The sequence below is a fragment of the Dipodomys spectabilis genome, unplaced genomic scaffold (genome assembly GCF_019054845.1).
Source record: "Dipodomys spectabilis isolate Male_0828 unplaced genomic scaffold, ASM1905484v1 ptg000297l, whole genome shotgun sequence".
Taxonomy (NCBI): domain Eukaryota; kingdom Metazoa; phylum Chordata; class Mammalia; order Rodentia; family Heteromyidae; genus Dipodomys; species Dipodomys spectabilis.
Window position 1 is genome coordinate 21,054,210 of NW_024870974.1, and position 12,895 is coordinate 21,067,104.

General features: G+C 41.7%; 1 protein-coding gene across 4 annotated transcripts in view; it reads right to left on the reverse strand.

Moving 5' to 3' along the window:
- Positions 1–600: 600 nt before the first annotated feature.
- Positions 601–12,895, reverse strand: part of Il15 (interleukin 15) — a 54,249-nt gene continuing 41,954 nt past the window's right edge. For all 4 annotated transcript variants that reach the window (XM_042701724.1, XM_042701723.1, XM_042701725.1 and 1 more), the window contains exons 2-7: positions 10,559–10,657; positions 9,244–9,341; positions 7,970–8,054; positions 5,518–5,562; positions 3,627–3,764; positions 601–1,011 (exon numbers count right to left, since the gene is read on the reverse strand). In XM_042701724.1, the coding sequence (XP_042557658.1) occupies positions 901–1,011; positions 3,627–3,764; positions 5,518–5,562; positions 7,970–8,054; positions 9,244–9,341; positions 10,559–10,570 (489 nt within the window). In that variant the 5' untranslated portion in view covers positions 10,571–10,657 and the 3' untranslated portion in view covers positions 601–900. The remainder of the gene's footprint in view (positions 1,012–3,626; positions 3,765–5,517; positions 5,563–7,969; positions 8,055–9,243; positions 9,342–10,558; positions 10,658–12,895) is intronic.

Consider the following 12,895-nt stretch of genomic DNA (forward strand, 5'->3'; position numbering starts at 1 on the left):
TATGGGTGGAGAAAGGATCTCGCGAACTTATTTTGCTCGAGGTGAGCTTCAAACCTCAATCCTCTCCACCTCAGCCTCCCAAGTCACCAGAACTATACGTGTGAGCCATCGGTAATCAGCTAGAGAATGATTTCTGTTAGATACAATAAACTCCAACTAATAAGCAGGGGTTTTTGTTGGTAAAAAAAAAAAAAAAAAAAGCAACTGCTGAGGAAAACAGGATATATAAACCTATCACAGCCATACTTTCTCTACACATCTGTCTGCCTGTCATTGAAGATTTATGACTGATTTACTGATATACATGGTAACCCAGAGACTGCAGTGGACTTCTATCACAAGTGCTTTACTCCGTAGCATTCACTTCCTGATTGTGGCCAAGCACTGGTCCATGGACACGCCCCCTTTTCTCGTGGAAAGCACAGCACGTTCCTTCTCTGGGATCTATGCTGACTGGAGAAGCAGCGGGCTGGCAGGGCCCATCTCCCAGGGGAGAAGAAACATGCAAATCAGCTGTGGAGCTGCAGCCTGGGCCAGGACACTCCTTACCTTGGCACCAGAGGACCCCAGATGATTAGAAGCAGTAGAATATCCGTGCAATTTCCATGGATAAAGCAGGTATACTTTTATTCACGATCTTATAATATATTACAAACACATACAACGTCGATAATAAATTAAAAATAAATGGGCAAAATAAGTCTGAGAACAGTTCCTAGACAGCATGCTTCTCAGACCTTTATCTGTCTTCATCCCTAGCATGCATGTGATACGTGATCCTGATCGCTTTCTAGCTTGAAAGACTGCTTCTGGCAGCATGTCCCAATGCAGTGTTCCCGGCCTCTCCACAGCAGAAAGACGTTTGCTAATGGTAGAGACGTGGACGCCAGTCCGCTGCAGTCAGGAAGGGTTGATGAACATTTGTACAATATGTTCGAAACTCTGCAGAAATTCATTGATGTTCTTCTCCTCCAGTTCCTCGCATTCTCTGCACCCCGATTCCGTGATATTCTGCCAAATTGAAAAGGAAGGAATTAGATTGGCAAGCCTAATATATTTCTTTCCTGGGAATATTATGTTATTTGAACCATATGGTCAGCCTTTTAGACAAGAGATGTTGGCTAATTAGTGTCCTATAAAGAAGAAGAATGACAAAAGAGAATTGGGAGATGCGACAGGAGCCTATCTTTCCTGAAATGGATTCAGATTATTGAAAATAAAAGCCCTAGCTCATAAACTACGGACTTCTTGTTCAGAGCCTGACAGTGATTTCTTGTTGTTGCCTACTCTGAGCACAAAGTCTTTGCTTCTCTGTGTGGTACATGACCTATGTCATGCATGTATGTAGTATGTATGTATGTACGTATGTTGATTTATTTATTTGCCATTCCTGAGGCTTGAACTCAGGGCCTGAGTGTTGTCCCTGAGGTTTTCTGTTGGTGTTTTGTTTCTCTTCTCACAGCTAGCAGCCTCTTACTTGAGCTACAACTTCTCTTCCAGCTTTTTGGTGATAAATGGAAGATAAGAATCTCAAGGACTCTCCTGCCCCAGCCAGCTTCCGGTGGGGATCCTCACGTCTCAGCCTTCTAAGGAGTGAGGATTACAGGCGTGAGCCACTGCCTCCCTCCCACCATGAACACATCATAATACTGGAGGCCTGGATGCTCTTGTTTTTTTTCTCTCTGTTACACTCAAATGTTACTCCTGCAGGAGATGCTGCGAGGCTCCAGGCTCCCAGGCTCCGCTCATCGCACTGACTCTACCTAAGAAATCCTCACTTAAGCCTTCACCGTATTCATGTGTTAGATTCATACCAGACCTTTTCTCTTTTTATGTCACTAGTTCTAAGCTCTTCCAGGAGAGGGAAAAGCTGTGTGTGTTTGTTTAGAGCAAGGCCTGACACATAGTGACCATTTAATCCTTGGTTGAAATGACTGTTTAAGTGATTTCCCCAAATGGTAAATTCCAACACAGTCTCATGGATAACAAGAACACTACAAATACAATGATTGTGAATAACCTTGTTAGAAATCATCTGAAGTGGAAAGGCTGTGCCAGAAAAAAAAAATGAAATTAGATTTTTGCATCCATGAAGCACACAGAAGATAGATTCACCAACATCTATCAGGTGCAGACTGTCTGCCAGACGCTGTCCTGCTCCATAGACGGCCATCCTATTTGATCCAGAAGATACTCGTGTCAGAGTGGGAGGGAGAGATAGTAAGTCACATCCGGGCTTTCTGACCATGTAGGCCCGGCCACCCCTCCTGCACTTCCGCACAGAGCCACGGCGGGCGTGGCTCTGGACATCCACTTTGCATGACGGCCACCGGCCTTGTCACGGAAGCATGGTTCCCTGTCACTGACGGAGCTAGCATGGCACGGCAGCACTTCAGCCAGGAATAGTGGAGGAAACCAGACAAACCTCCGTAAGGAAAGAGAAGGTGACGGGGAACAAAGTGGAGGAAGGACCCCAGCGCACAGCTTACGCAAAGACATTGGTAGGGCACAACCAGCGTGCACAGCTCACAGGATGTGGGGTCTGTGCTGCACTGCGGCTGCCTGGGCCTCAGCGGCTGGGTCCCCAGGCCATGGCCTCTCTGAGTCGTCGCACACCAAGCTTCTCTATGCTAGACCCCTGGACCCCTGCCCTGCCTTCCGTATGCACCAGACTTCAGAAACCACCAGCTTATTCACTCGCTGATGGGCCAGCTGAGTGTGGATTCTGTCTGTTTTCATACTGCATCCTCCAGGCCAAGAAGTATGCATTAGAGGAGGTCATTTTACTGTCCTTTGTATGGTTGTTAAACTCCTTTCTGCCTGTCTGTGTTTGGTGACTGAAAGCCGTAATTCTTTCATTTCAGGACTTTTGCATCACTTACTTCCTGCACATGCTGAGAGCCCTTGGTGTTTGCTCCCGGAAAGCTTTCCTGTTTGTGTTGCTGCGAAGCCCTGATGGTATATTCAGATTATCAGTGCTTTTGTTATTTTCAACATGTAACTTTTCAGGTGAGAGGTCAGGCTTTGGAGAGACACTGCTCGAGTAGACCGATGCCTCCTGTTTTCCCAGTAGGAACAAATGACTCAAGCTCACCGTGTCCTAGTTTTGTCTACCTTCAAACAGAAGTAAGAATCACTAAATCAAAAGAAGGAAGAGATGGAGGAGGACAATGAAAACCAGGAAGAGGAGGAGGAAGAAAAGAAATAAGAGGAAAAAGACAAAGGAGTAGAATGGTTTTGGAGACACAGTATAGGAATTAAAGGATTTATTAAAGCCTAACCAATAGAATCTGGCAGGCAGTAGTAACTCAATCAATGCGAGTTATCTATGGCTCACTATTACTGGTGATGAACCTTATGCAATCGAGCTAGCGTCTCTACTGCACCTGCGTCTCTGTTTTGCCACTAGACTCTAGCACAGAAGCACACAGTGACACAGGTCAGCAAATGTCTTCAACAAATATCTCATTGGGCAGTTGTAGGTTGTGAGCGCATCCATGTGAGTGTCCCTTTGGGAGGCCACTGGACTCACACTGAATCCTCTCTCCTCTGTGCCTCTGCAGAAGATCTGTTTGTCTATGGACCATTTCTCCCAGTCAAGCCAGATTGACCAGCAGAGAACTCACCCCGTTAGAAGACAGGCTGCTGTTGGCCAGGATGATGAGATTGTGCACTGTTTCACTAAGGTTCACATTTCTAGACTCATGTGAAATGACTTGAAACTCCAGCAGGAAGCATCTCATCGCGGTCACTTTGCACTTGGGCTAAAGAAAAGAAAATGTTACAAAGATTTATGTACTCGTTGCCTTACTCCTGTAACTGTAACCTCTCTGCATGGCATCTTTACAATCAACTAAAATTAAAACAGAAGATTCTCACTCATTTTCACATCAACATCATTCTCATTTTTAAAACATCAGTCCAGATGTTTTAAAAATAATACCTAGGAATTTTTCCCCTTTCAAGGATGGCGCTATTATGTCAAAAACCTGGACAGAATGAATGACGTTTTCTCAGCCAAAGTGTTTCGTCTGTGGAAAAAACAATAATGGTATCTCCCCCACCCGCCCCCCCGACTCTCAAATGCCAATCCAGAAGTACGTCTGAAAGAAGTTTTGGAATCAGATCGAATGTTAACATTTCACCATGGTAGCTGCTCATCATCCTGTTCCCGTACATTCCGAAACTCCAGCAGCAGACAGAATTCTGGGACAAATTAAAGCAGATGTAGCACCCTACCTCCCGGCTAGCCAAAGAAGGAGGAGATCTCTAAAAGGTGCCAGGACAATCCATTTCCTACAACAGTCATCTAACAGAAACCTGAACTCAAAGACTAGAAATCTGACTAGAACTCTGCCTATGACTTATTTGGGTCCCTGGTTGCTAGCACAGGACCTGGTCCTTGCAAACTGTTGAAGGAATGCAGCATGGCGGCACCGCGGCTGCCCAGGACTACAAGGTAGACTCTCTAAGCAACTTAGCAGGAACAAAATGGAGGTTCTGAAAACTTAGTGCCATCCCCGGTGACACCAGGAAGAAGAGGTCGAGTGGATGCCTGAGTCTAGCAAATGCCTCTGCATCTGAGTTGTGAGGTTACCTTCTTGCAAGAAGGCCATCGCAAGATCTGCACGCTTAGGAAAAAATGCAAAGAAAATCAGACAGCCTGCTGATGCCAGAGAAGACAGAGTTTCCGGGAGCAGCCCTGCCCCACTGAGAGAGAAACCGCCATTTCCCCCTCGTTTCTGCCTATGGCTTTTCTCCAGTGTTTGTAAAATATTTCAGATATTTTCAGATATATTCTAGTTGAGAAATAGCAAAGAGGACACTGTTTTACACACACACACACACACACACACACACACACACACACACAATACAGAGTTTGTCTTCCCTTCAGTGAAACTGGAGATTTATTTCTTGGTCTTAGTAATATTCCAGAGAGAAAAGAGTACCACCATGATCGGCCTTAGGTAATGTCAGTGTATTAATGAAACAGGTTCATCATCTTTGAATTCTTGTAAGTTGTGTGGATTGTGTTTCTCTTCTCACATAGAGGATACCTAGTCTGAATGCTCTCCTGACAAATGTCAAGATCTATGCAAAATATAGATTATAGGCACCCATAGGCAATTTATAGAAGCTGTGGTTAGAACATCCATACTCCACAGCACAGGAAATGGCTGATAGGTTGGATAGCATTGGATCGGTTAACCCGATTCAAGCATCTAATTTCATCGCAGTCCAACTGCATTATGAAAATGTGTAATAGATTTTTTTTATATTGATAGAATAAGGTGAGTTTCTTTTCTACTATTTTGCTTTGGGGCACAATTACAAAATAGTATTTGAATAGTTTTCCTTTCCCAATTTCTACAAACTTAACAATCACAGTTTATATATCAGAAGTGTACGTGGAAAATGAAATTTGAAACCTATGTGCATTTCAGTTAAATAATAAAAGTTATGCTTTTGAAAGGTGAAACACCATCAGTTTTGTAAAAATCAAATTGTACTCACATGAACATCACTCTCAGTATATAAAGTGGCATCAATGTGTATAGCCTGAAAGGAAATAAAATGAGATAATATGAAAAAGTACTCCATGCCTTAGCTACTAACCCACCATCCACACATTCCCCCTCCCACTCCTTGTAACCTCTGGCCACCTCTGTGCTGACGAATACTCTCTGTTAAGCGTTTATATTCATCTACATTCGCTGCCCAGGCAGGAGAGGGGCTTGGCTGTTTCATTTCCACAAGTTTACAATCCAGTCCAGCCAGTCTCACCACTTTGGTCCTCTCTCCCTTTTGCCTCTCCCACTTCCTGAAACAATCTCAACAGGTTTTAGCGTTAGGATTTCATAATTGCAAATGATTTATTTTTTTCCTATATCTTGAGGTACTGACAGGATTCCAGCATATGAATCCACGGGGAACACCATTCAGCCCATATTTTTTTATCTGTGTTTTCTCAATCGATTGATATGATCCTATTGTTTCCTTGTTTAGGCTGTGGAGATTGTGTGTGTGTGTGTGTGTGTGTGTGTGTGTGTATTTACACTTGTTGGCTTTCAAATATTGAACAACAGGTGAAATCAATCCTATTTGACTAGGGTATAAAACTTATTGCCAAATTTGATCGTTAATATTTTATTGAGGAACTTTATATATAAAATCACGAGATAATTGTTTTTAGTCTTACTTTTAATACCAAATCCATCTGATTTTAACATCAGAACAAAATAAGCCCCCTAAAACGAGTTAGAAAGTTTCCCTCTTTTTATTTTATGAAAGAGACTGTGAAATTTTAATTCCTCTTGAAAAAATTTTTTTGCCGAATGCTTCAGTGAAATTGGCTGGGTCTAGAGTTTCCTTTAGGATGAGTATATAATGAATTCAATGTCTGTGCTGGCTGAGGAATACTTGAATTATCTACTTTATTCTTGCTACATTTTGGTAGTGTGGTGTGTTTGAAGGGCTGGTTTGTTTCCTGTAATTTTTCAGATCTGTGAGCACAAGATTGATTTTCATTTTAACAGCCTTTTAATGACTACATAGTTTGCACCCCTAATTCCGTTTATGACACTTGCCTTTACAATTAACCTACACTGCAGTATGATCTGATCTTACCTTCATTAATGATATCTGAAAAGACACTATTTTTACCCCCAACTTTTTCTCACAGACTCTCTACCATTGAACTCTCTTCAGTCTGTCATATTCATTTTGCTAGTGACTCTTTCCAACATATTTTGTGTTTTACTCATTAAAATTTTATAGTTCTGTTATTTCCATTGGGTTCTATTTATATCTTGTTTCTAAGATTTCTACATCTTTTATTTTAATGGTACTTGTAATTCATTACTTTTCAGAGAACTTTCAAATCCATGTCAGGTACTTCCAGTATTTGATCCATCCTGGTTGTGACTCTAATCTTCTTGGTCTCCAGTCATTATGGCTTGTGTATTGTGGTATACCACTGAAGCACTGATCCTTTTTTGTGTCTCCCAATGGGACAGAAGGCCCTTCTCTGGATCACGCTTACTGTTTTAGGTAGAGGATGGGTATAAATAACACTTTTCCAAAGGCTCTTTTGAGTGGGGTTTTGCTGTTTATTGTTTGCTGGTTCTACTAGGCCACCTGGTGTCTCTGGGTGGGAGAAGAGATCTCTATTCCATAGATAAGACTTTCCTGGGCTGGGAAGGTGGCTCAGTGGTAGAGCGCTCGTCTTGCATGCATGAGGCCCTGGGTTCAATTCCTCAGCAACACATAAGCAAAAAGAAAAAAAGCCGGAAGTGGCGCTGTGGCTCATGTGGTAGAGCACTAGCCTTGAGCTGAAGAGCTGAGGGACAGTGCCCAGGCCCAGAGCCCACGACCGGACCCAAAAAAAAAAAAAAGACTTTCTCTCCTGGGGTCACGTTCCTTCCCAGGCGGTACCAAGCAACCTGGTTTCTCTAGATAGAAGAAAGAAGTCTCTGAACTAAACCAACAAGAGCTTTTTAGGCTAGGCCAGTGATAGGTTAAATCTTAAAGATAACTGAACTCCAGATGCAGTAGGAGAAAGATTTCTTCTGGCTAGGCAGGTGGCTCACACTTGTAATCCTAGCTACACAGGAGGCTGAGATCTGAGGACTGCGATTCAAAGCCAGCCTGGGTAGGAAAGTCTGTGAGACTCTTATCATCAATAAACCACTAAGAAAAACCGGAAGTGGTGCTGTGGCTCAGGTGGTGGAGTGCTCGCCTTGAGCTGAAGAGCTGAGGGACAGCGCCCAGGCCCAGAGATCAAGTCCCACGACTGACCCCCCCCCCCCCAAAAAAAAAGATTTCTTCTGAAGTTTTGTAGGAGCCAAATATACAACAAAAAATTACCATTGCCAGGGAGACTTCATGACTGCTCACAAGAAAGCATAAGAAAAGACATACTTCCTAGCAAACCTGTCAGGTAGGTTATGGAAAAGTGAGTACTCACTTGGATAAGTTGCTGGATGGTTTTCAGATCCTGTATTACATCACACCAGTTGGCCTCTGTTCTGGGAAGCCCTGCACTGACACAGCTGAAAGGGGGGAGAGCAGCACGCTGAACCGTCACAACAATGACCTCCAAACAGGCTGAGCAGACAATCAAAACGTTTAAATTCTGAGGGAAGTCAGCAGTGTTAGTCTTGTCTCTGAGTATGTCAGAACCCTGCTGATGAACAGAAACACCAACCAGCACAGCCCTGACACTTCAGGTTGACAAGTGTTGACCAGCCCCGAGGTTTCCAAAAATGCCTGACTGAAAGCGTAGCATGTAAGTAACCTGGTGTCACGTGTCACAGTGAAGCAGAAACTGCGGTAGCGCTCGACACACGTTCTTCAGTAAATCACTAACATTTCTTTAAGAATTTCAGGCCAAGCAAATAAGTGAGCACGTTAAAACAGCAACACTTCCGTATCACCTTGTGGCCCTCTTGTTACGTGTGACTCACGATGCTCACGCAATAGTTACGCCCGTCCAGGCTTTCTCCATACGCATGATACACATAGCTCAGTCTACTGCGAGTGATCAGACACATTGTCTCTTGGGTAAAAACTGAAGTTTAATATCCAGATAAAAGACACACTGATGAAGTAACTATGGAGTGATGGTAGAGTGCCACGAAGGTCTTCCTCGCAGCCCTAACCTGCCTGCAGGGGGAAGCTGAGGTTCTTACCTCAAGGGTACAAACAAGGACTGAGAGAACCACACGTCACATTAGGTAACAACTGGCTGGGCAAAGTGCCAACCAATATGTATTGATTTCCATATTTACATCAACACATTAGCTGCAGCTAAGAGAAAAGAGACCAAGTAATAGACATGGAGAAAAAGCTGGTTGTTTTTTACAAGAAACCAAAGACCTACTTAAAGAAAGAAATGTTTTAAACTTAATGAAGGTAAGGATCAAAGTATAGGAGGAGTCAAGCACAGTTAAAGTAACATGAGCAAGTACTAAACACCTACTTTTTACTGCCAGGAAGACTACACCGGAAATCAGTAAGTTGTCAAGGGGCCCCGTTTATTTGGGAGAAAGAAGACTCATTGGGGATATAACCAGATGTTCACTTAATCTCCCCTGAACCTCCTAATCTTCCCTGTATTATACCCCACACCAAACACAGTGCACCTAAGAGACAAGACCAAGCTAATCACAGCAACCTCGTGGAGTGGATAATTTAGGATGACTATTGTGGCCATTAATATGATGATATGTATCCAATTACCCTAAAATGAAGACATGTATGCCAGCCTCAGTTAAAAAATGACTGTTTAAAAGTAGACACAAGTAGCACTGGATGGAAGGACTTCTCAGGTGTGGTTTCTGAAAAATACAATCATAAGAAAGATGGTCATCCACTTTTAGTTCAAACATTAGATGGCAAATAATACAGCCTATTTCTGGATACAAAGGTTCAGCTATTTCCTTTATCATAATTGAGGAAACGAAGATTGATCTCTTTTGGCTTTTCTCCCATCTCCTCCCAGCTGCCTCCTTTTGCACAAAACTCTTTAATAAGTTTTTCTCCTGCTGCCTAGCAATGATAATTTAATAAAGTTTACAGTGATTTACTAATGTTGCCAATTAATCTGTTCTCTTACCTCTGAATTCCTTTCATCCTTCTCTCCTTCTTAAGAGGTACATATATATATATATATATATATATATATATATAAAATGGTGCAAATTAATAACAAGTACATTACTTATATGTTAAATTCCTGCAATTATATGAAAATTAATAATATTATCCTTCAGAGATAAATTGAGTAGAAATGGAACCAACTAAAGATAACTGTCTTAAGGGCCTTTACAAAACAATGTTTCCTAGTGATTTGGGAAAATCATTTATCTTAGAAACCTCCAGAGTTGTGATATTTTGTGTATTCTTTTGTGTTCTCAAAGCTCTTAGTTTTGTTTAAAAAAATAAAAGAAAGAAAGAAAAATATGAAGCACTGTGTTTCACTGAGTCTCTGCTGAAGAGATAAGTAATCCCCAGGTCTCATTCCCAAATGCTGCCCCATTTATTGGGGGGCCAGACATTTAGAGAAATATAAGGGGTGGACTAATGCATTTTGAATGGCTCAAAGAGCATTACAAGATGGTTCATCTTGTTTTCTGAAACCTATGCCATCTATTTTCAAAATAAAGACAATCCTTTTGTGTACAGACATTAGTGACATCCCAAGATCTCCACAGTATAATCTCAGAATGTATTATGAAGCATCTGAGATTCAAGTAACATTTATAAACAAGAGTAATATGCTAGCAGGGCTCTAGTGGCTCATACCTCTAATCATAGCTACTCAGGAGGCTGAGATCTGAGGATTGTAGTTCAAAGCCATCCCAGGCAGGAGAGTCTGAGAGATTTTTATCTCCAATTAACCACCCCCAAACCAGAAGTGGCACTGTGGCTCAGAGTGGTAGAGCACTAGTCTTGAACAAAAGAGCTCAGGGACAGCCCCCAAGCCTTGAGTTCAAGCCCCATGACCAACAGCAACAACAAAAAAAGTAACATGCTATTCTATTTTTTTTCTTACCGAAATTCTCATTACTCAATGCCAGTATACGTCCTTATGTATTGAAGAAGAGCCAGCTATAGCAATGAGCTTCCAGCAGCCATCCATCCAGAATCCCTCCTACAATGCAATCCAGGGTAAAGGGGAAGCACTTAGTAGGCAAACAGTCAAATTACTGAACACTTAACTAATGATAGTTATCCTGAATATAGGCAGCACATTTAACTCTCATGACAGGTCTTGTAGTGTAAGGTTACAGCATGTGGACCTAGTCCCACAGAAACCACACAACACTCAGGGTTTGAGATAAGGTTTGTCTTACTACAAAGAAAACCCAAATCCTCTGTTATATTCTGTCTCTGAACTGACAAATTCCAAGAGTGAAAAGCTTATATATGCAAATACTTATTCATAGAATTACTTATTTATAATCCAGTTTACAGCAGCAGTAAATACTGAGCAGAAGTCTTGTCTTCAAAACAAATCATTGTTAAATGCGGCAATACTTGAGAATTTAATAAATACCCCAATTCTATTTTTTTTCTAATTCAAAGTAAGAGAAGAATGTGATGTCCTGACATTCTCATCTTCAATTACATTTCATTGAAACACTTAAAGCCAAAACATGCAAAATATAAACGATTTTCTGTCCTTGGTATGTAGGACATACTTATTGACCTCACTCAAATTTTTTTGAAATTCTACCAAATCCCATGACACACATATTCAATGCAATTAGGTTCCATGAACTCAAATAGCTAACTCATTGTATTTTGCAAATTTTCTAAAATATAAAAATAGTTTCTCTAAAATTTGGAATGTGTTATCATTAAAATGAAAAGCAAACATTTAGCAAAGCTATACAAGAAACTCTAAGTATGTGTATACATAAATACATACACAGTGGGACTTTAAGAATGTGTTACATCTAAGTCCACTGCTTACATATGATCTAAATGATTTATCAATTGTTTTATTTAAAACAATTATGTTATTCTCCTTCTTACTCTCATTTCATAATCTCTGTTTTTGGTCTACACTAATCTTGGTGCTTCTAATGTTACAAATCTTCATAATTACCTTTGTAACTTCATCCAAAGTCTTAAATTCCCTCCATTATTTTTAGTTATGGTATGCCATAGGGCTCAAATATAATATTATTTTTTGATGTTGAACTAAAGAATCTAATACTGACATATTTTATGCCAGTCTTAAAGCTTGAACTCAGGGCCTGGGCCTTGTCCCTAAGTTTTGGTGCTTTCAACGCTAGCTAGTGCTCTACCACTGTGAGTCACAGTTCCACTTCTGGCATTTTGGCAGCTAACTGGAGATAAGAGTCTCACAGACTTTTCTGTCCAGGCTGGCTTTGAACCAGATCTCAACCTCTGGTGTAGACGGATTCTAGGCATCAGCCACCTGCACCCAGCAAGAGTAACATCATTTTTAATAAGCCCGTAGGCTGCTATCAAGCAATGGGCATTTCACTCAGAGACTCTGTGACAGTATCCCCACTGTCAGAGTTCATGTTCTCTGGTTCCTGGGCTGCCCAGCTACATTCTACTGGATAAGCAAATGAAGGCCAATGTTCCAGCCAGGATGCTCCACGGTGGAATATGGTTGCTAAACACAAAGGAATGCAGTGGGGAAGGGCCCGAAGAGCCTCTAACAGGGTGATGATCATGGAAGCCGGTGTCCACGAAAAGGAACACTTTGCAGCTTTTTTTTTTTTGCCATTGAGCAAAAAGCTTCAATGACTTTCTGGGCTGCTCTAGGAACTTTTGAATGTTCTACTTGCCGCATACTACAGATCTTTAATATTCTCCTAAAAGTGTGTGTGTGTGCGTGCGTGTGTGTGTGTGCGTGTGCGCACGCGCGTACGCATGTGTGTGTTAGCCCAGTGATTCTCTTGAACAGATAAAGGTATGGTATTCCTTTATCATTGGACCAGATTCAATAGGAGCTATTAGAAGAATTATTGTGAATGATGATTTTTTTTCCCAGTGAAGACACAGAAGCTTTGAGAAGCCAAATGAATTTTTTCAGGAAGATGCCATGCACAGAGACATCCAAATCCTCTCATCATCCAGCCAGAGCTAGGGGCCATGCAGCCCAAAGTTTCACAAACTGTGTGGTTAAGAATGCCAAGCCCCTTCCTATGGGGAAAATATGAATCATCCTCGTGAATAATAAAAGCCGCCTCTCTTTGAGAATTTAAAAGCACTTCTTCCAGATTGTTCTGATAGAACTCTAGTGCTTTCCCCTATAGTTTCGTGCTGGACTCTAATAAAAATACTTTCGGTACCAAGGGCACCTGTGTCAAATGCTTAGTTCTCAGCAGGGAGCTGGTGGGAGGGGTGG